At 43.9% G+C, this 20,455-nt stretch overlaps 2 protein-coding genes across 3 annotated transcripts in view; one reads left to right on the top strand and one right to left on the bottom strand.

The window, feature by feature from the left end:
- Positions 1–5,555: 5,555 nt before the first annotated feature.
- Positions 5,556–20,319, top strand: ANXA7 (annexin A7). 2 transcript variants are annotated; one of them, XM_055799853.1, is made up of 13 exons: positions 5,556–5,687; positions 8,707–8,764; positions 11,555–11,771; positions 12,067–12,174; positions 13,288–13,328; positions 13,700–13,802; positions 14,090–14,184; positions 14,869–14,982; positions 16,252–16,422; positions 17,935–18,105; positions 18,215–18,290; positions 19,396–19,508; positions 19,963–20,319. In XM_055799853.1, exons 2-13 carry the CDS (start codon positions 8,708–8,710, stop codon positions 20,083–20,085), a joined length of 1,389 nt encoding a protein of 462 aa, XP_055655828.1. In that variant the 5' UTR covers positions 5,556–5,687; position 8,707; the 3' UTR covers positions 20,086–20,319. The 2 variants fall into 2 exon arrangements, with proteins under 2 accessions (XP_055655828.1, XP_055655757.1); XM_055799782.1 differs by having other exon boundaries at positions 13,285–13,328.
- PPP3CB (protein phosphatase 3 catalytic subunit beta) overlaps positions 17,213–20,455 on the bottom strand; it is a 47,889-nt gene continuing 44,646 nt past the window's right edge. The window contains exon 16 of the transcript XR_008746468.1: positions 17,213–17,597. The gene's annotated coding sequence lies outside the window, so the exon portion shown is untranslated. The remainder of the gene's footprint in view (positions 17,598–20,455) is intronic.

Genomic DNA, 20,455 nt, shown 5'->3' with positions numbered 1-20,455 from the left:
GCACATTGTGAACCTTACCTTGACTCTGGAGTTTTGAGTGCCTGATTTCAAATTTCAGTGGCCACTCAGAAAGGACAATATTGCAAACACAAATGTAATACATCATTTTGCTTGAATGTAGAACCTGGGGTATTTTATTGCCTATGAGGCATTCCTTCTCTAGAGTTTAACTAGACAAGAATTCCTAAAGATATTTTATTCTAATTGTTCCACTTTACAGAAATCTATCCAAAAACTTGAAGTTTAATAGAAAATCTGGTGGAAAAAAAACTTGGGAGTCAAGGAACATCACGAAGGATTTCAAGCTTTAACTTGCTATTGATTTGTAAGCCACAGATTTCTTAAATTTATTAGAGGACTTTTTGTTTGTCTAGGATACATTGCTCCAAATAACTTTGACAAAATCTAGCTTTAAATAGGCAAGATAGATTGTTCTCTGGGTATGCTTCTATATACACCATATATTATACTTAGTCATACTAGTGTCCTCACTAATATAATAAAAAACTTAGTTCTATCTTCTGTGACATGATCAGCTTTGTTCTTTTCTTAGCTTCTCTGAATGAGTACAACTCCACTGGGCATTACTGTATTACATGTTTATTTCTGGCAATGTGTGTGTTTTCCTGGTAAGCATTAGGTTTTAAAATACCTTGTTTAAATGGCTGTTACCAGCTCCTAGCACTTAAGTATGTAATTGTTTAAGTGATCGTAAGATCTTTTTTGTATCCTGGCTTAGTTGAGCTGATCATGGGTTTTTACCTCAGCATGAAGTTGTCCTCGGAAACTTCTTTTCTTCAATATATATAACAATAATCAGAACAGAGTTTACGGTTACAGTTAATTCTCTCGTTGCCTTTTGGTATACTGTGTACTTAGAAGGTTGGAGGAACATATAAAAGCAGTCCACCTTGCTGCCTTGGACCCTCCTCAGACACATAATCCCAGTCATCCCCAACAAAGGAACCAAGCTTCGGCAAAGCATCTCCTGGTGGTACAAAGAGGCAATGAAACCTGGTGTTTTTTCAGTGAGCATGGTGACCCCTGACAACCTGCAGTTTAATCAGTACGCAGACATTATGCCTTGTTCTGACACCTCCCTAGCATAGTAACACTGGGCTTGTTAGCATCTTCGAGCAAGTGCACGTAAAACCTGTAAGCACATGAAAAGTAGTCTGTGTTACTTATTGATTTGGATACTTGCAGGATAAACTATCTTTAACAGAAATGCCTTCTTAAAATTGCAGGAGGGAGCTGGTAATGTTCCACTATTTCTTAACTAATGACAGTCTCAGCAGTAGAAATGCGGTGGTATGCCACAATGGAAATTGCAGATCCCTGATGATAATTAGCTTCCCTGTGCTCTGTTGTGCTGCAAGGCTGCAGATGACATTTAGATGATTCTTCAAGAGATATTAGTGGATTGGCAGTACACAACCGTCACGTTTCCCATGACTGATATCAGGTACTTAGGATCAATGCTGCACTGAAAGTTTTGGTGGTGGTCACTATGACTAGAATAACATCTAAAGGGAATCCTTGCAGACTGTATTGTGTTACTTCACTGGTTAAACCAAAAAGCAACTGAAATTTGACATTCTAAATTCACGAAACGGAAGAAAAGGGTTAATACTATGTGTTTCTCTGGGTAGGGAAAGAGGTTTGTGCTGCTAATTTGGTGTATTTAATAGATTCTTCATTGTTGCTGCCTTCTCTGGTTCCCTCTGTCCACTACCTTTACCTTAGAAGGGGTTTCCCTGAATCACAAATGCAGTTCTTTCATGTCTTGACCAACCATATCTTAAAATCTGTTTTAAATACACCAACTCCTTTGTCCTTACTAAAGTTCGTATTTCATGCTTTTCCTGGTTATTTATACACAGTCTGTCACAGGTAGCCATCATACTGTAGCCTTCATTTTACTAAGCATATTAAACTTTATCTCCTTCTGATGCACTGTCTATGCTTTGATCACTTAGATGCCCACTTAAAACTTAATTTCAGTCTTTCTTGAACTTGAGCTGATAAAGACTATACCCATATCAGCATATAAATCAAGGCATATAAGAATGCATTAATACTTTCCTGTGACAAATTCCTTGTTTGCCTCTTGGTGTCTGTCATATAGTGTGACTGAGCATCCTAATCTCTTTCCCCTGCTGTCATTTGCAGCTGAACTCCAATTTGCCAAGAAAATTACTCATTTAAATGCATGACCTGGTACTTTTTAATTAAAAAAAAAAAATCTAGATCCAAGTATTTCTCCTGGTTTAGATTATTCTCAGTATTGGTGACACCTGACAGTTTTGTCAGCAGGTATCATTAGCTTATTCCTGGCTTTTGTGCCTACTCAGTTAAGAAAAAACTTGGAATTGATCCCAGACCAACTTAATAGAATTCTACAAATTCCCTACTCAACACAGCTTTTGTTCTTTCTGACAAGTTCTCTATCCTTGCTCATTCCTGCCTTCTGTAGTTCAACTAACTGTGGGTTCTTGTCAAGCCTTCTGTGGACATCCCAGTGGTTTATCCTGAATTCCTCATTTAGAATGTACACTCTATCAAACTGTCCCGGTATGTCCAGTGATTGAGCTCTGATAAACCATATGTTTGGTTGTAAGCCTTGAGAAGTTGAGATAAGACTAATTGTTCTATATTGTTAAGAATAACAACCCTTTTATTTTGCTATCTGAAACTAGATACTTTAAAAAAAAAAAAATCCTTGCTGCCAGAATTACAATTTCATTTGGTGATTATTTCCGTATACTTGGATCAAGGTCACTAACTCTGTTTTGTTAGTTGAGTCATTGAAGTTTCTTGGCAGAATACTTAAGTCTGCTGCAAGGAGGAAGCAAGTGGTTTGGTGTGTGATTTTGTGATCCTGTGGACATATGCCATCTATATCTGAAATGCATGATTTTAATCCTAAGGATTAAAAAGTTGATGCTGAAAAACATTGGACATGCTGCTCTGTTAAGCAGTATAGCAAAACAACCTGCCGTTCTCCTTCTGTGCTTTGAGGAAGGGTGAAGTTCCTATTTTTAGTGTGGTTCCACACAACAGAACTAGAGACACTTGAGGCAACTTGGTTGTGAGGTTTGCATGAAGTCTTGATGTTTGGACTACAGCGGGTGGAGCCGTAACATGACTCACTGGGTAGTGACTCCTCACTTGAGCAGCTAACCAAACACTTGGCTCTTCCTGAAAGTGAACTGAACTTGCTTTGCTCCTTGTGCACATGAAAGGTTAATTCAATAGCTAACTTCGAAGATCTGCATTTTAATTACTGCAGTCACAAGGCAGTGTAACAGGAAAAGTATTTTTAGTACATAATTTAGACTTGGATCACTGCAGTATCCTCTTGGTTTGTTATACTTTGACCTATGGTTCAAAGCTGACCAGATCTTATTGCTTACAACAAACTGTGGGAAAGTTGTTTTTTTGTTGGTTTTTTTTTTCTTAATTGTATCGCCTGAAACAGAACGTGAAAAGTAACGCTTCGTATTATTTGAGTGGGAAATAATGTTCCAACAAGGATACACAGCACAGAGAAGCAGCAATGAGTGAGCTACATCACCAACAATAAATTACTGGGGGTAGGGGGAAGAAGTTTTGTTTCAGCTCTATTATATTCTGTGTATTATATATTAAGTTCAGGACTTAGTTAGCATGACTATGTAGTTAAGAGCCAAGTCCCTCCAGACCAGAATTCTGTCCAGTATCACGTCTTAGCAGAAGATGCAAGGGTATTAAAAAAAAAAAAAAAAAAAAAAGAGGAGCAAGAGTTTGTCTCCCAACCTCACTAAAGTTGAATTTTTGTTTAGTGAGAAGTTGCTTTGGCTCTGCATGGGGTTTTAGAAGCTTTTCTAATGTGCTGGCTCTAGCTATAGTAACAAGCCAAGGGATTTCCTCAAATATAGGGTGTGAAATTAGAAGACCACAATGGTTCCACTCCATGCTTTAAAACAGTCATGCTAGATATTCTTGTGAACATGCAACGCATTTAACAGATTCTTCAGACATACACTGTTTTGTTAAAATGTTTTCTCTTGTTCTTTTCCCACTTGCTTGTGAAATGAAATTGTTCCTTTCCTGAAGAGCTCAAATGCAAACAGCCCACTAAATGGAAGTGATAAGGAATTGTATATTTAATAAATTTACTTGGTTCCCATGGAAGCAGGGATTTAAATATATACGCCTCCTGAAAGAAATTTGCTTAACAGAGGTGAAATAAAGTAGACATACATTTGGAGTGTCAGCTGAAGAATGCTGTGAGGACTAAATTCTTAAAGCCGCTCCTGACATGTTCTGGCCAAACAAGGAAGAATAAGCTTGATTTTGCTGAAGACAGGTCATTTATTAAGATTCTTTATGTCGCTTTAGGTGCTTTTAATTTGAAGCGGGCAAGCATGGTAAATTATTACCCACCTATTTTCTGCTGCCTGCACTCAATGCTGCTTTACAGACACATAGAACAGTGGCTGTTGTTTCATCTAGAGCTCGAGTGCTGGGTTACAGGGGAAAAAATGCTTGCATTTCAATGGTCTCTGAAGTGCTAACATGTTTATCATAAAAAAAAGTAGGATGCCAATTTGAATAATCTTAGCTGGTGCATAATATCATAGATGGATCCTTCATAAATTTTATCTTGCTGGTCTGAATCTCTTATGAATAACCACCATGTAAAGGAAGGACTATGTGTATGTGGTGTCTAAGTATAATATGAATAAACATTACAATAGACAAAACCAAACCACTAAGTGCACTTCCCACAATTGCATACAAATAACTATAATTAAGATTTCTTTCTAGAGAAAAGTACATAGTAGTCAGGACAGTCTTACTTTCATGCCGTCTTGGACCTAGAGCCTCCAGCTCCACTGAAGTCTTTTACATCCTTTTTGTGCTACACACTGCTCTGGCGACCTAACCGACTTGGCTGACGACCTGCCACGTACTGCACGATGACCTTCATCTAAAGACCCTGGGTAACAGCCTTGATTTAGAGCTACATGCATTAGGGTGCATCAGCTCCATTGCACTGGGGGTGTAGGGGAACTCCAGTGTGGACTTCTCTCTCCCTTCCTTTCCCAGGTGGGCAGCTAAGGACTCCAGTGGGATGGTGGCCAAGGACTCCGGTGGGATGGCAATTACAGACTGCCATGGGATGGTGGCTAAGGACTCCAGTGGGACGGCAGCTGAGGGCCCCCGTGGGACGGCAACGACAGACTCTGGCGGGATGGTGGCTAAGGACTCCCTTGGGATGGCAGCTACGGACACGCGCGGGCCGGCACCACCTGGCGCCTCCCGTGTGGATTGCCGCCCCTGACAGATCGCCAGCTGGCGGGTCGCTCTGTTTCGGTGGCCCTTGGCGGCCCTGAACTTACCTCTCAGCCGTTTCGCAGGAGAGCCGGGCACACTGCAGCTTTCCTTCAGCGAGCCGGGACAACCCTGCACAGAGAGGAGCGGGGCCGGGGTTAGCAGGGGGGCGCCTCCGGGAGCCTCTGCCCGGCCGCCTCGGCCCCGCCGGCCTCAGGCGCGGGGCCCTGCCCGCGGGGAGCGGGGCCGTGGGCCGGGCCGGGGCGGGCTCGGGGCCGGGGGCGGGGCGGGTGCCGCCCGGCCGCACAGCCTCCATTTTGCGGTGCAGCTGCGGGAGAGAGGCCGGAGGCTCCGCAGGTTTCCCGCAGGTGAGGCAGCCGGGCGGGGGCGAGGGCAGGAGCCGGCCCGCCGCCACTCGCGCGTCCGTCGCCTCAGCCTCAGCCCGCCGCCCCGCCACCTCCCCCCACGCCGCCGCGGCCCGGGGCAGAGCGCCCGGGGCAGGGCTCCCGGGGCCGCGGCCCCCGCCCGGGGCTCGGCAGGTGTCCGGCCGAGGGAGGTGCCGGCCCGCCCCGCAGTGCCGCACCCCCCGGCCGGGGGCCTGCCCTCCCGGTGCGGAGCGGGGGCGAGGTCCCGATCGCCTCGGGAGGAATACCTGGCTCTGCGGGGCTGGCGGCCGAGGGAGCGCGGGGGGGCGACACAGGGCGGGGCGGCGGGCGGTGGCGGCCCCGCCGGGGCCCTTTAAGGGCTGCGGGGGCGGCCTCGGCGGGGGGCGCAGGTGTGGGCGGGCTGGACCGGGCCGGGCCTCCCCCACCCACCGTGTGAGGGGCCGGGCCGGGGGTCCCCGCGGGGTTCCCCGTGGTTGGCTGCCCCGCGCCCCCGTGCAGTGCGCCCCCGCTGTTACACTGTCAGAGCTACATCTACCCCCCCCCCCCCCCCGCAAAAAAAAAGCCCCCCCCGAGGCTGCGTGTGGGCCCGCAGCGTTGCGCGGGGTGTTGCGGCCCTCGCGCCCTCAGGGGAGCGGCCCGCGGAGGGGGACCGGCAGCTGCTGCGCATCGCCTGCGGGGCTGTGCGGGGAGGGCGGCCTGCCTCCCTGCCTCCCTGCCGGCCTCCCTGCCGGCCTCCCTCCCTGCCAGCCGAGGGGTGCGCACCAGCCCCAGACGGCGGGGGCACGCCTGGCACTGCTGCCAGAGGCGAGCCCACCATCCCCAGTTAGCATCACGGCCATCTAGTTAGAAAAGACCTGACCTAATAGAAGCATCGGTCCTTTACTTGAGCCTTTATTACTCCTAATACTATTTTTTTTACAAAGAAAAAAGGGGAAGAAAAATCAGCTATATGAGCAAATGCAAAGAAAACAATTTTTTTTGTTTCTGTATTTCCAAAGAATGATAAATAGGAATCTAAGTGTTGTTAAGAAGGGGGGTGGTCAAATGAAATACCACCTTTCCCAGTGCCTTGGATCAGAAATGGAATCTTAGAAAAGGAACCAATACAACGAAAGTAAGGAAAGCATTAAACTCTTCACTGGTGCACGTTCACCGGAGGTTAATTTGCTAATCAATGACACCACACAGCCTTGATGGCTTGTTGCTTGAAAATGCAGGGATACTCATGCCTTACAAAGGTTTTGGCCTGAATGTGTTTGCTTGTAGTTCAGAGATAAAACCAAACATTTAAATTTGTTCTAAATTAAGTATCTTACCAATAAGTCTAAAATTCTGTATATTTTAAGATGGTTAAAATATTTCTGGGTCCCATTTATTGTCCAAATTAACTTTTTATAGCTGTTGAAACAGCTGAGTTGCTGTCACCCGCTGTTGATTTTGCATCATGAAAAACATAGCAAGTTGGAAGTGGAAGTGATACGGTGCACTTCAAATTTTAGAGGCTTTACAATCCTGTCTTCTCAACGGTGTAACTTTAGTTGAATTACACGAAGCTGAAAAGCTGAAGAAGTTTCTACTTGTTTGTTTGGGTTTTTGTAATACTCTGTTTTGCTGACACAGTATTTTCCTCTTAAGCTGAAAGAGTGAAACTGAAATCAGAAGGAAGTGTTCCTGGTCATCTTGTTCCTGAAAGGAGTTACAATTAGTGTTAGAAGTCAGAAATACCAAAAGAAATGTGGTCCTGGAAGCCAAATTTAAAGTGCATTCAAGCAGCAGTTGGTAATATATACTGTATGAGTACTGATTTAATGTGTTTCTTCTTAGGGAAATAAATAGCCATTGGCAGTGTTTGTGATTAAAGCATAGATTTACAAATACACCTCATGTTGTTCTTCCCCCTTTATTTATTTGAAAGTGACAATCCAAGTTATTATCAGTGTGAGGCTGCATGGCTGTGCTTCTCTGTGAGGTGGTTTTGCTCTTATTTGAACTAACCTACACAAAATTTTAACGTTTTCCACATTAAGTCTCAAATGTTTAATTCTGTGACCACCTACTGCCTTAGTGATCCAGCTCTGTAAGAATTCTGCTTTCAGATCCGTTTGGTTTGGCCAGTGACTACCTAGAAATTTGAATAATCATTTGCTGTATTGTGTTAATTTTTTTATTTCCCATGTCCTTTGATTGTACAGCTGAGGTGCGTACTGCCTTAGACACATGCCAAGAGGAACTCCCAGGCCCTGATCAGGGGATCTGGCAGGCTAGTGTTAACATTTTTTAGCATTAGCATTTTTTTTTCCTGCCATTAAATGTTCCGTAACCTGGCTAATGGCTTCAAAACTCCCTGCCCAACAGGCTGGCAACATGATCTCTGTCCTGTTCTGCTCCTACTCCCCAAGCCCCTCTATTAAAAACGGGACTAAAATAAACAGTTACAGGCAGGAAACAGAAATACTCTATATGAATGGTGTAATGCTGGGTGATCGCCTGTTTCCGTCAAATTACCATTTTACACAGGATAGATGGGGTGCTGCTCTCCCTGCAGGAGCTGCCCCTGTGAGCGGAGGAGTGCAGGGCGATGGGAGGCAGGTGCTTGGTGTGGGATGGGGGCTCTGCTCTATCCTGACCCTTCTGTTTCTGTTCTGGCAAAGGGCTCAGCCCCCTCCTGTCGGCATCTCGCAGTGTATCCTGTATTTCCAAGTTCTTTTTGGAGGTTCAGGCCTCTTACCGTGTTGTGTCTATCTGACCCTAAGTAAGACTGCTAGTTAATTACAAAATTGAAGATGCTTCCCTTCTGAATCCTGCTTGCTGTGGTCATGTGTATGGAAAAAAAGGTTTTGTAAGCTTAATAGCTGACAAGCACTTCTGAGTAATTCTAAACCTACTAAACATATTGTTCAAGTGATTTAACAGGTAATTAGCAGGCACATTAACTACTACAAACTCATATGTAATGCATCGACAGTGAAAATACCTTGGTGGTTTTTTTTTTCACCCCCAGAATGTCATACCCGGGTTATCCCCCTTCTGGCGGCTACCCTGCTTTCCCTGGTTACCCTGTAAGTATGGCTCTCGAATGTGTTGCATTCCTGATGTATTTATATTCTGTGAATACCCCTTCTTATTACGCTCTGTGTGTGTGTGTAAATAGTAGCTGTCAGTTCATATACAGTATTCTCTAGAGATTATGGTCTTTGTTTTCATCTATATATCCCTGAGGATGACTTTAAAGTTGTTTCCTAGGAATTCCAAGAAGGAAGTTTAAGATATTTTTTTTCAAATGTTGACTGTTGTTCCAGAAAGATTTTTGATTGATTGTTCTTGTTTCAGTTTATCTTTTCCTTGTGAGTTTGTGTTTGGTTTTTTTTACTATCTCAGCAAATTATTTTTTTAAAGTATCAGTAGTTCTTACATAAATGAGGGTCTTTACATACAGGGTCAGAGGTAATCTCTGAACCAGTGTCTACCAAATATCCTGTGTACCCATATCCCAGGATTTAGAGATGCTGAACAAACTCCAGTGGCCATTACTGTCAGGAGGAGCTTGGAATGCTTTACTCAAGTAGCCCAGCTTTCGTACGACACCAAGTAAATATTTTTCTGAGGACACTGTATATTGACTTTGACCCCCTATCCTTCAGCTGCAGGACTTTGTTCCACCTTCAGCTCATGACTGAACAGACTAAAAATTCCAATGAAATGTAATGGAAAGCTGGAATATATCGGGTGTGGCTGGTAACTGCAGTCTTTTCAATTTGAAAATGCCTGCATCGTTTTCAGAGCTAGATGCAACTGTGTGCTTTTATTAGTATGGCACTGATCATGCTGTAATTGTGAGAATTTTATATGGTCCATGTTTTATGTGGTACAGAACTAGATTTAAGCTCAGCCTGGATTCCATTAAGATACTGAAAAGCTATAAAGATATACATATAAATACATGCAATAAATTATCTGATTATTTTGCTTTACAGTTTACCCTTACTCCGTCTCAAACCAGACTTTCTGAACTGGAGAATTTCTTTTCTCCCCTCAAGGTTCTGCTGAACCCTCATGATCGTAGCTGTAATTTATTTTTAACTACATCTGAAAATATTCCTTTTTCGTTAGCTAGCATCTAAAATATAGCCAACTTCAATGGATTAATTTTGATTAGTTATCAACAGTTCTGGGTTTCCTAGTCTCACTCATGACACCCAAAGTGATAACCAATGCAAAGAAACCCAACATGAAATGAATTTCTTCTGCAATAGTGATAGTTAATCTGAGCTGGGATTTTCAGGATCCTGATTGTGGATTTGTAGTTCTAAATTCCATTAAAAACTTTTTGCTGAGTCTGGCAGAGGAAGGTTAGACTGTACCGCTGGGGAAGAGAATACTACATAGCTTGGGCACAGTAATCTGGGGTAGAAATCTTGGGGCAGCCAAACCCAAGGGGAATGTCTGAGCTAGACTTTACTGCTTTGCAGTTTATTTCTGTTTTCTGTGCTCAAGAATGAATATGTACTGTATGTAATATGTGAACCATGTTTCTAAAGTTAGTTGGTAAAGATGCTTCGCAGCAAGTGAGTAATGAGTGCATACATTATGCTTCATTATGAAGCTGATTTTAAACACCTGATTTTTAGGATCAAGTATGTGTGACACAACTTGGAGGGTTTTCCCTTGGAGATCCTGGTCGATCAAGTAAATATTTCTAATGTACGTTAATGCTAATAGCAACCTTTGTGGTATGACTGGTAAGCCATACACGCAGCAAAACAAAGGCATATAGGTGTTTGACTTGTTCTTTTTATTTATAACCTGTAATAGGTGTTCAGTCTGACTCAGTGGTCCAGACTTAGTCATTGAACATCTATGCTTTATAACCTGGAACACAAAGGAAATGGAAAAAAAACCCAACACCTCTTATAAGTTCTTACCATGTAACATTTGAAAATACTGGTTGTGCAAGAGAGGCAGAAGTTTCAAAGATAGTAAGCTCTTAAAAGTCCTATAAAAACAGGAGTTGAGCTCCTAATGATTCGCAGAGAGCAAGCCCAAATGAGCTCTCCCCTTACTTGTGCAGGATAGCAGTAGCAGCTTTCCAGTAAAGGACCAGGGCTCCTGGGGCTGACAAGTCGAGTGTCACCCAGCATCACGTGTCCCCAGGGAGGAAGGCTAATGACATGCCAGGCTTTTGCAAAAGCAAAGCCAGCAGGTCAAGGGAAATGATTATTCCTCTGTGCTCACTGCTCACAAGGCCACACCTGGAGTACCCTGTGTCGTTGTGGCCTCCCAGCACAATACATGGACAAACAGGAGCGTATCCAGGGAGGTCTGCCTGCCTGGAGGAGAGGAGGCTAAGTCTTCCGCTGTGTAAGAAGGAGTGATAAAGACATTGGAGCCAGACCCTTGTCAGAGGTACACAGTGGCAGCTGGCAACAACCAGACGTGCTAATTTTAATGTGATTTGAGGAAAACATTTTTCACCATCAGAGTTGTCAGACCATGGAGCAGAGGCCCAGAGAGGCTATGGATTCGCTGTTCCTTGGAGATTCTGAAAATCTGACAAGGCCTTGCACTGACCTCATCTAACTCCAAAGCTGGCCCTCCTTTGAAGGTGGATGGGATCAGAGGCCGTCCAGAGTGTCTTCCACCCTGCAGCACTCCCTGACTCTGTATCAGCATCAGAAAACCCGACCAGAAGGCCCCCATCCAAGCTTCAGGAATTCTGCCGCTGCCACTTCAAGTGCTGAATCTAATTATATAATTTAGGTTTTTATAGACATGGACATTTTGGTAGCTTGAGGGTTTCTACCCTAACGTCCTGTTAGCAGGCGTACAGACATCCTGCTTTTGTGTTTCAGCCGACAGGACAAGAGTCTGTCTATCCGCCAGCTGGTCAATATTCCTATCCCGCTGTTCCTGGAGGATACCCTCCAGCAGGAGGAGGGACCTATCCTGCAGCACCACCAAGTGCTGGGTATCCAGGGGCAGCAGGATATCCTGCCCCAGGGGGATACCCTGCCCCGGGGGGCTACCCTGGAGCTCCCCAGACTGGAGGAATGCCACCTTATCCTGGAGGTAAGATCTTTGGTTAGAGTAGCCCTCGGGAGTGATTTCTGGCGTTGGCATTCCCTGTGCTTGGCAGCAGCGGTAAAGAAAAGCAGCTTTGTTCGGCGATGCGCGCAGGCAGCTGGGCAGGTCGCTGCCTAGCAGCGCGTACCTGCGTGCTGACAGCAGGGCCGGCACGGTTTTGGGCCACTGCACAGACACAGAGAAATTAATCTCTTGCATAGCTCTGTTCAATAACCTGGCTCGTGCTGTGTCAGAAGTCAAGTACAAAACGTTAAGTGTGCTGAACTCTTTATTCTCCTAGCTCCTACAGGCCCTGGCTTTGGTGTGCCTCCCGTGGGCCCCGGCTTTGGCGGCTATCCACAGCCGCCTGCCCAGAGCTATGCTGGAGGTGGACCCGCACAAATTCCAGGTGTGTCATATATGGGAAACTTGAAGCATCCACGGTTGCACCAAGAGATCCCAGGATAGGTAGTAACAAATTAGGCCCTTACCTTTGTTACTTCTAGCTGCTGAGGTTTGTATGCTGCACACCTCCTACCGCCTTTCTTGACAAGACCACTGAAGGGCTGACGAGAACCATCTCTATGGGTGCTGCATCCAAAGGGGGCGGCTGTCACTGATTAATGGTCAGGATGTAGTGGTTTAGGTGCTTATCCTTCTTCAGACTGCAAGTACCTGATAAGAACTGTGAAATCCAGAGTCCACATTCAGTGAGTACCTAGCTGTTTTGGTAATCTCAAAGAAATGGATGCGTTTTTCAGATCTGTGTGCTTGTGATGATCCCTGGCACAGTGGGGCAAGTGGAAAGGAGAATGCGCACAGTCACTTAAAAATGCTGCGTTGTTTTTAATGCTTTGAGTGGTCAGCTACCATCAAGGAGATTTTCGTCCTGGAATGTGTCCGTCGTATTGGCAGAAGAGAACCCCCCCTTTTTTTTATGGTTGCTTTGTTAACTCTAGCAAGAACTAAGCTGCTGTTAAAATGATAATGATTGTACATATACATTACAGATAAAAAGAAAATTCCAGTACAAAAAAATTGTAGTTGTAGCTTTTGTATTCACAGAGCTTTTGATCACAAAATGAGATTCCTTCAGTTCTTTTTGCACCAATGAATTCTTAATATTTATCGTTTATATGCTAGTCATTTAAAAGCGTATAAAATGACTTTACAGGAGAGCACAGGACAGGCATTCTTCATTTGCCTGGGGTATCTTGGCTTTTCTCAAGGACAGCAGTGTTTAATAAGGAGAGATCCTTCCAGTTCCCACAGCACTGGTAAACTTAGTATTTTTAGAACTGCCTTGCTAGCGTATGTACCAGAATGCGTTTGTGCTTGCTTCTTCCCATCAGTCCCAAGGGCAGGAAGTTCAGTTACTGATCATGATAGGTATCATTACCTAGGAAACAGGTTTTGTGCAGTTGTAGGTCTGCAAATGGCTTTATTTTCAGATTAGATAGCATTTACGCCAATAAGAGGAGACCTAATTAATTCCTTTTATCTTGTTCTTTACTTTCAGTAGGGTATCCTGGTGGACAAGCACCATCACCAATGCCTGGTCTGGTATGTGCTGTATCCTCTTCTATAATCAATCTTATGTGGCTTCTGTAGTTTTAATGCTTTTACAACTGGTTACCAACAACTTACAACGTGTTCTGCATCGAGAGTTCCCAGGTACCCGAACAAAATCATAGCTCTGTACCTGTGTGTGCTCGCTAATCAAGTATATCTTCATCCATACAATGGGGTAAAAGCATCACCTGGGCATTGGTGGGCCAAAACCCACACAACTAATGTCGCCCTGATTCTGTGTTGGAGAAAAAATACCAAACTGATGGACGACAACTTCTGAAGTAATGGTTCCGAAGTTGTGGGTTTAATTTGAATTCATCTTGTGCAGGATAGCTAGTTACAAATGACTCGTTTATTTTCAGCCTGCAGCAATGGCTCAGGGTACCCAGGGCACAATTCAGGCTGCTCCAAACTTTGATGATAGAAGGGACGCAGAAATCCTACGCAAAGCTATGAAGGGGTTTGGTAAGTAAGCAGTAGAAGCTTAACTTCCCATTGAGCTAACTTCTTAATGCCATTTTGTTATTTTCTTCAATTTTTATTTAACCAGACATTTTTTCTGCCCAAGCTTTTCAAACGTCACGTTTCCAAAATGACTTGCATGTTTTGACAGACCAAGTTACATAGAAAATGTGGTAGACTTAACGGTAGTCCTTTATTATGTAACTGTGCCCAAATGCAAGATTATAAGATGCATATTCTCAGAGAGATTATTATGAATTCTTACTTGAAATTGCTCTTCTGTTTCCAAGGAACTGATGAGCAGGCTATCATAAATGTGGTTGCTAACCGCTCCAATGATCAAAGGCAAAAAATCAAGGCAGCTTTCAAGACTATGTATGGCAAGGTATGTTCACTAGTTCTTTGAATCAGTAAACAAACCCAAACCTTCAGCTGCTGCTTAAGGTGCGCGACAGCAGTTTAGTCCTGGGGGAGCAGTTTGGCCATTTTTAAAATGCACTTCTTCTGGTTGTACTCCTTGTGAGCGGGGCACGGCTGGTATTGATCGCAGTGTTGTCCTGATACCTGGCAGAAGCAGGGGTGGCGGCTGGCCCTGGCCCTGACCATACGGGAAGCTTCTCTGCTTTAGATGCCTGACAGAAAACAATCAGGCTGAAACTGTCCTTGTATTAGCATCTGAAACGGCCGAGTTTTTTATGCACACAAAGTGCCGAAGTCTGGTTTTTCTTAAGAAACAAACTGAGACAGTGGTTGAGGATTGGTTAGTCAATAAAAGGCCGAGAGAATTTAATTTCCTCCCTCTGTCATTTTTGCAACTTAAAGGGAAATTTTATATTTGTGGCATTTTTCAAGACCTGACTAGGTCCTAATCAGTGAGGAGCTAATGGAGAAGAGCCGAGCTGTCAGTTTTGGACAAAGGGAAGTTCTTTGTAAGAAATAAAACAAAGCTTTACAGGAAAAACAGTGCAAAGGTAGAAATCTATCACAAATTCTAGCTTGATCTTTTTTCAGTGTATAATCTACGTGGCTAATACTCTCCAAAACCCTTTTTGTTATTATAATTGTACAGGATTTAATTAAAGATCTGAAGTCTGAGTTAAGTGGAAATGTAGAAGAACTGATTCTAGCACTCTTCATGCCTACCACCTACTATGATGCCTGGAGTTTACGTCATGCAATGAAGGTACGGTTTTCCTGTGAACAAAATAGTTTAAAACCATCGTAAAATGTTCATCTAAGAAAAAAAGAATACCTGATTCCTGCCTCGTTGAAAAATGCTGTAGCGGCAAACAAGCTTCGGACTGTGGGGCTTAAAACACTTTTCTGCTGCATCCCCCAGTTCCAGGCAATTTCTGCAGGATTAGCAACTCAGAGCAGCTGTCCATCCAGCAGAGGGTGAAATGCTGCAGGACAGAACTCTGTTCTCTGACGCTTCCGCCATGATTTTTGCTAAAACTTAGAAAGGGCCAGGGTGCCGTTAAAACTGTAACCACTGTTTAAATTGAAGGTACGTACCTCTCCTTACTAGGACAAACCGTTGTTACGGGAAGAGCTTTTTGGACTATCCCATTTTTTTCTGAAAGGACAACAATGAAAAAATATTTTCATGAGGTTAGATGATGCAGGTATCTGTGCAAGTATTAAGACTGCATTAGAGATTAGGTGAGCTCGTTGGTTTAAACTTTTTAACTTGGGTAAACTGGCACATCTGGTTTGCCAGAATTTCTTGCTTGTTTGAGCTGCAGCTGAGAGCAGGCGCCGGCTACTGGAAGCAAGACACTCGACCCACGTATGTATGCAGACCTTCTACAGAAGACCATCTTAAACGAAGATCTGCCTTTAGTGGAGGCAATAGCCACTCTTGACTAGTTAAAAAAAAAGTTACAATACAACGTGACACTGGAGTGGATCTGTGTGAAGCTTCTGTCTAATCCTTGCCTGAATAGAGATGGCCATGCCAGTAGGATCTCATTGTACACAGAGCTCACAGTGAATTTTTTTTTTGGGGGGAAGGAAGCATCTATAAAAAGTTCCTGCTGGTGCTCCATGTTGAGGAGGTGGCCACATTTGGAACAGGGATCATGCTAGTCCACTAACCAAACCAGAATGTGTGTGTCGCGTTGGCTTTAATGATTACCGTAAGGCTCTGCCTGCCTCCAGTATGTTTCCAGGTTAAGGTTGCCAAGGAATTACCTTCCTAAACCATTTTCTGGATAATTTTGCCTGATGACACTGTTATGGATGCATAATTTTGGGGTATTTTTTTGCACTGGTGCAGAATTGTATGTTTGAGTATATACAAGACTTGGCACTTTCACACTGCCAGGGTACTCTTCTCACAATGTAGATCTGTATTAAGTTTTGCAGTAACAGATGACTGCTTAATTTCACAGCTGAAGAACACTGAATAGGTAGTGCTTTGTAGTTATGCCCTCTTTTCCTTTGCCTACAGGGAGCAGGCACTCAGGAGAAAGTGCTGATTGAGATCCTCTGCACAAGGACAAACCAGGAAATACGAGAAATAGTGAAATGCTATAAATCAGAATTTGGGAGGGACATCGAACAAGACATCAGAGCAGACACTTCAGGACACTTTGAACGATTACTTGTATCTATGTGCCAAGTGAGCTTTAGGTTTTTTTGATTATTTTTTGTAAGGTAATGGCGTACAGTCTGACTTTGATGCGTGTAGTCATAATGGCTCCATAAATAGCCTGTCTATGCTTAGCAAGAGCCAGATTTTTAAGAAATTAGCCCTGGGCCATTAATTTATTCCCTAATGACAAGATAAGACACTTCAGTCCCTCCTCAAGGAAGAGATACTTCCTATCTACAAATCTATGATGAATTGTGTGACCTAGTTTAGCACCCTACATTTATCTCAGAACTTGTGTGTAAAGACTTTATTGTGCAGATGTGATCAAGTGGTACGATAAAGCAGGGCTCCATGCTGCTGTTAAAGCAAGATGCTTTTTTATTTTTTGCATACATGAAAATAATTGGGGTGAATCTGGTAGGATAACCTTTGTGGTAGGTAGAACACCTGTGAGAATCCCTGTGAACAAGCCAAGCGGTACCACAGGGCAAAACTTCCCTCCCAAGTTACCCACAGCCTTCCCTCCCCTCACAGAACAGGATTAGGGAGGTGCCGCTATTGAAGTGGATGAACACTGGAGCTTGCTCACCCCATATCATTTACTAGGGATCTTTCCCTGTTGCAGAACAGTAACTTGCCATTCTCCACGTTTAGGAAGAAACATGTACTAATGCAGCTTCCCCCCTTTCTCCCCTCAATCTGCTTATTTGCTGTGCAAACTTCTGGGACGCTTCCCTCTCTCGTTTACCTCTACCTTTGTGAGAGTTCAGCTACGACTATTTGGATTAAAAAGTCAAAATCCACAAGAAAGCAAACCTTTGGAAGCTCATGCTGCTAACTTTTATTTTGATAAATGCAGCAGTTTACAGTAACTGACAACCACATCATTAAATATTATCTTAACCACTACAGATACAACAGTATTTGAGAGCACATAACGCAGCCTGCTCAGCCAGTATATTTAGCAGTATCCATCCATGCACTGGGCAGCAAAAAAACCCCCAAACAACTGAACCCAAAGCACATACAATGTCACATAAGCCCTACTGACATATTACAACTATGGTAGGTGCTTTCTGGAGACATTCTTACATGAAATTAGTGAATTCTAAATAAAATAGAAGACCTGAGATATTTCAGGTGTGCATATTCAGTAAGATATTTCATGAGTTCGTTTGGGAAGATTCTTTGTAACTTGAAGCCTAGAAACAAATTGAGAGAAAGCTTATGTTATTAAGTAAAATGGAGAATTAAGTACAGTACTTAATTAGAACTGTGAGGTGGTATGTAGGGGTGCAGCGAGTCAGTATATCTACAGTTCAAAGCATCCCCACAGCTGGGGTTCTGGACCACTTTGGTATTTGTTGCCTGTAAGAAATACTAAACCAAAGAGGAGTTTCAAAGCAGTGTAATGTGTTTCAAACTGGTGTTACTCCTGCTTCAGGCTTCCAAGATACATGCTTGGGGTCTACACTGCAGGCAGTTAAAGCATAGTCTTCTCTCTAATCTTATTTGACGTGTGTTGTCTTTTGCTTCTAGGGTAATCGGGATGAGACTCAAACTGTGGATTATCAAAAAGCTCAGGAAGATGCTCAGCGTCTGTACCAAGCAGGGGAAGGAAAACTTGGGACTGACGAATCTTGTTTCAATATGGTTCTGGCAAGCAGAAGCTTTCCCCAACTGAAAGCAACAGTTGAGGCATACTCCAGGGTAGGAGTTCTTACACTGACTAAGCTCATTTGAAATCAGTGATTTTCAATTAAGGTTCTAGTTGTTGTTACATTTCATTATTCATATATTAATCTCATTTATTTTGTAGATTGCTAATCGTGATTTATTAAGCAGCATTGACCGAGAGTTTTCTGGAAACGTGGAACGTGGTTTGAAGACTATTTGTAAGTGATAGGTACTTCCCTCCCCTTATCCCTTGGGAATTAAACCTTCTAAACATAATTGAAGAAGAATCCAATTCAACACTGGCCATACGGCAAACGAACACACAATCTGAAACTCTGCTAGCACAAAAGTAACTTCAAGTATTCAGATTATTCACTTTACACTTAATTGGAGAACATAAGCACCCACCCTGAAGTCAGTTTGAAACAAGAGAAGGCTACCCAGACTCTCTGGGAAGGCAGGCAGCCACACACCAAGGGGGGTCGCTGGGTACTGCTGTAGCTGCATGTTTCGGAGCTTTGCAGAATGGTGCGAGTCCCAGCGCAACGGAGCCGTCAGCGGCTGCGCGGCACCTCAGCAGGGGCAGCTGAGCCACCCCCGGTGAGCTCAGAACCATGAACATGAACCCGTGTCAGGCACAGTTCCCTTCCCGCTCCTTCCCCCGAAGAGCTCAGCATTTGCTGTGGGGAACTTCAGCAAAACCCAGGGCCTGTTGTGAATTCACCTTTCCCTGCTGGCTTGCTACAGTAAGGCAGTTCAAAGTAGCACAATTTGCTGATGGTGAGAATCAGAATCAGATTTACTAGTAAGTCTGCAGACACCAGCCCTGCCGGTGCTTACCAAACTGACAGCATTTCTGTAGCCGTAACGGCTAAGCAGAAACTTCCCACTTATTCTGCTCAAGAGTTTTCCAGGAAAAGTTCAACTCTAAGAATCATGTAAAAGAACAAAGGCTCGTCACCGAGACTGAACAGTCTAACTCAGACAAGATCATTCTCTACCACTAAGTGAGAACATTTTACGGTCGTACTTTTCTTAATGAGATTCTAGCAAAGAACACAAGTAAAATACCTTGTATCCCAGTGCCCAGCTGTCCAAGGGGAATAACTTTTTAAATTACCTGTTTGTGAATTTAAGTCACGTGAATGATTAACTCATTTGGTCAGCTCGAAAATAAGCTGAGCACGACAGAACGGTTCCTGTAATCCACAGTAACCACATCTTCAGTGCCTCCCTCTAGTGAAAACCCCAAACCGATCCTGCCAGGTACCACTACACAGCATACAATACCGGAACTAATCCTAAAAATGTGCTTTATTGCAGTGCAATGTGCTTTAAATCGCCCAGCCTTTTTTGCAGAAAGACTCTACTATTCTATGAAAGGAGCTGGCACAGATGATTCTACCCTCATCAGAATCATAGTCACTCGGAGCGAGGTACGAAACTCTCTCCTCTCTAAGTGTCCCTTGTAGCAGAAAGCTAGCTCCTCGCACCGGCTGGTCCCCTCGTCCCCTCGCAGCTGCAGAAATCACCTATTGCAAGGAGGCTTTTGGGGGGTTCAGACTCAGATGAACGTGGTAATTTGTTCTAAAGCCAGCTTTTATATAGTAATTGCATTACCTCTGGCTAAGGGAGTAACAGTGCTTGTCTTCCTTCTGACCAGGGCTGCCTGTCCACGCACACCCAAGGGGTCAGCTGGCAGTCAGGGCAGTCCAGTCTCACAAAGCAGGGACCAGCCACTGGACTCCGCTTCGGGGCTGCTGCCCCGTCCTCCGGGGTCCCAGCTGGCTGTGCGGTGCGGAGCCCGTGGGGGAGGAGTCGCGGGGTGCCTGGGGGCTGAGGTCACGTGCCCTGTTCAAGTTTTGTGCTTTTTTCTTTCCCTTTGCATAGATTGACCTTGTGCAAATTAAACAGATGTTCACGCAGATGTACCAGAAGACTCTGGCTACTATGATAGCAAGCGACACAAGCGGCGATTACCGGCGCTTGCTGCTGGCTATTGTTGGTCAATAGAAGAAGATTCTCTGCGTCTTTTTGGTGGTTTTTTTTTAAAACAAACTAAAGGACATGTAACATGCTTTATGCAGACACTGACCATCCGTATGTGTAAAAGAGTAATTTTAAACTTTGTATAATCAAATATGCCTTCTTGGTGATTCAGGAAGCTTGCTGCACTTACAACTGCCTTAATTTACAACACATAATATTCTTTATTGTATAATAAAAGATATATCTTGTCTATTAACACCTAAGCCTCAGTCCTTTTGACCCAGACTCCCCTATGATTTAACTTTTGTCTCAGCCAAACCTCCAGCACTCAAGTTTCTTGAAACACCTGAACTTAATGGCTGAAAAAACTGCAATGAAAAAAGCCAGTACCTAA

This window comes from Falco peregrinus, chromosome 1 (genome assembly GCF_023634155.1).
Source record: "Falco peregrinus isolate bFalPer1 chromosome 1, bFalPer1.pri, whole genome shotgun sequence".
NCBI classification, from domain to species: Eukaryota; Metazoa; Chordata; class Aves; order Falconiformes; family Falconidae; genus Falco; species Falco peregrinus.
Note: the sequence above shows the minus strand (reverse complement) of the source record. Positions and strands in the feature narration are given on the sequence as shown.

Excerpts from the sequence above, each read along its gene's own strand:
- ANXA7 (XM_055799782.1), top strand. The coding sequence starts at position 8,708 with ATGTCATACCCGGGTTATCCCCCTTCTGGCGGCTACCCTGCTTTCCCT. Across the intron at positions 13,803-14,089 it reads CAAAGCTATGAAGGGGTTTG|GAACTGATGAGCAGGCTATC; the intron begins GTAAGTAAGCAG and ends TCTGTTTCCAAG. Across the intron at positions 18,106-18,214 it reads CAGTTGAGGCATACTCCAGG|ATTGCTAATCGTGATTTATT; the intron begins GTAGGAGTTCTT and ends TTTATTTTGTAG.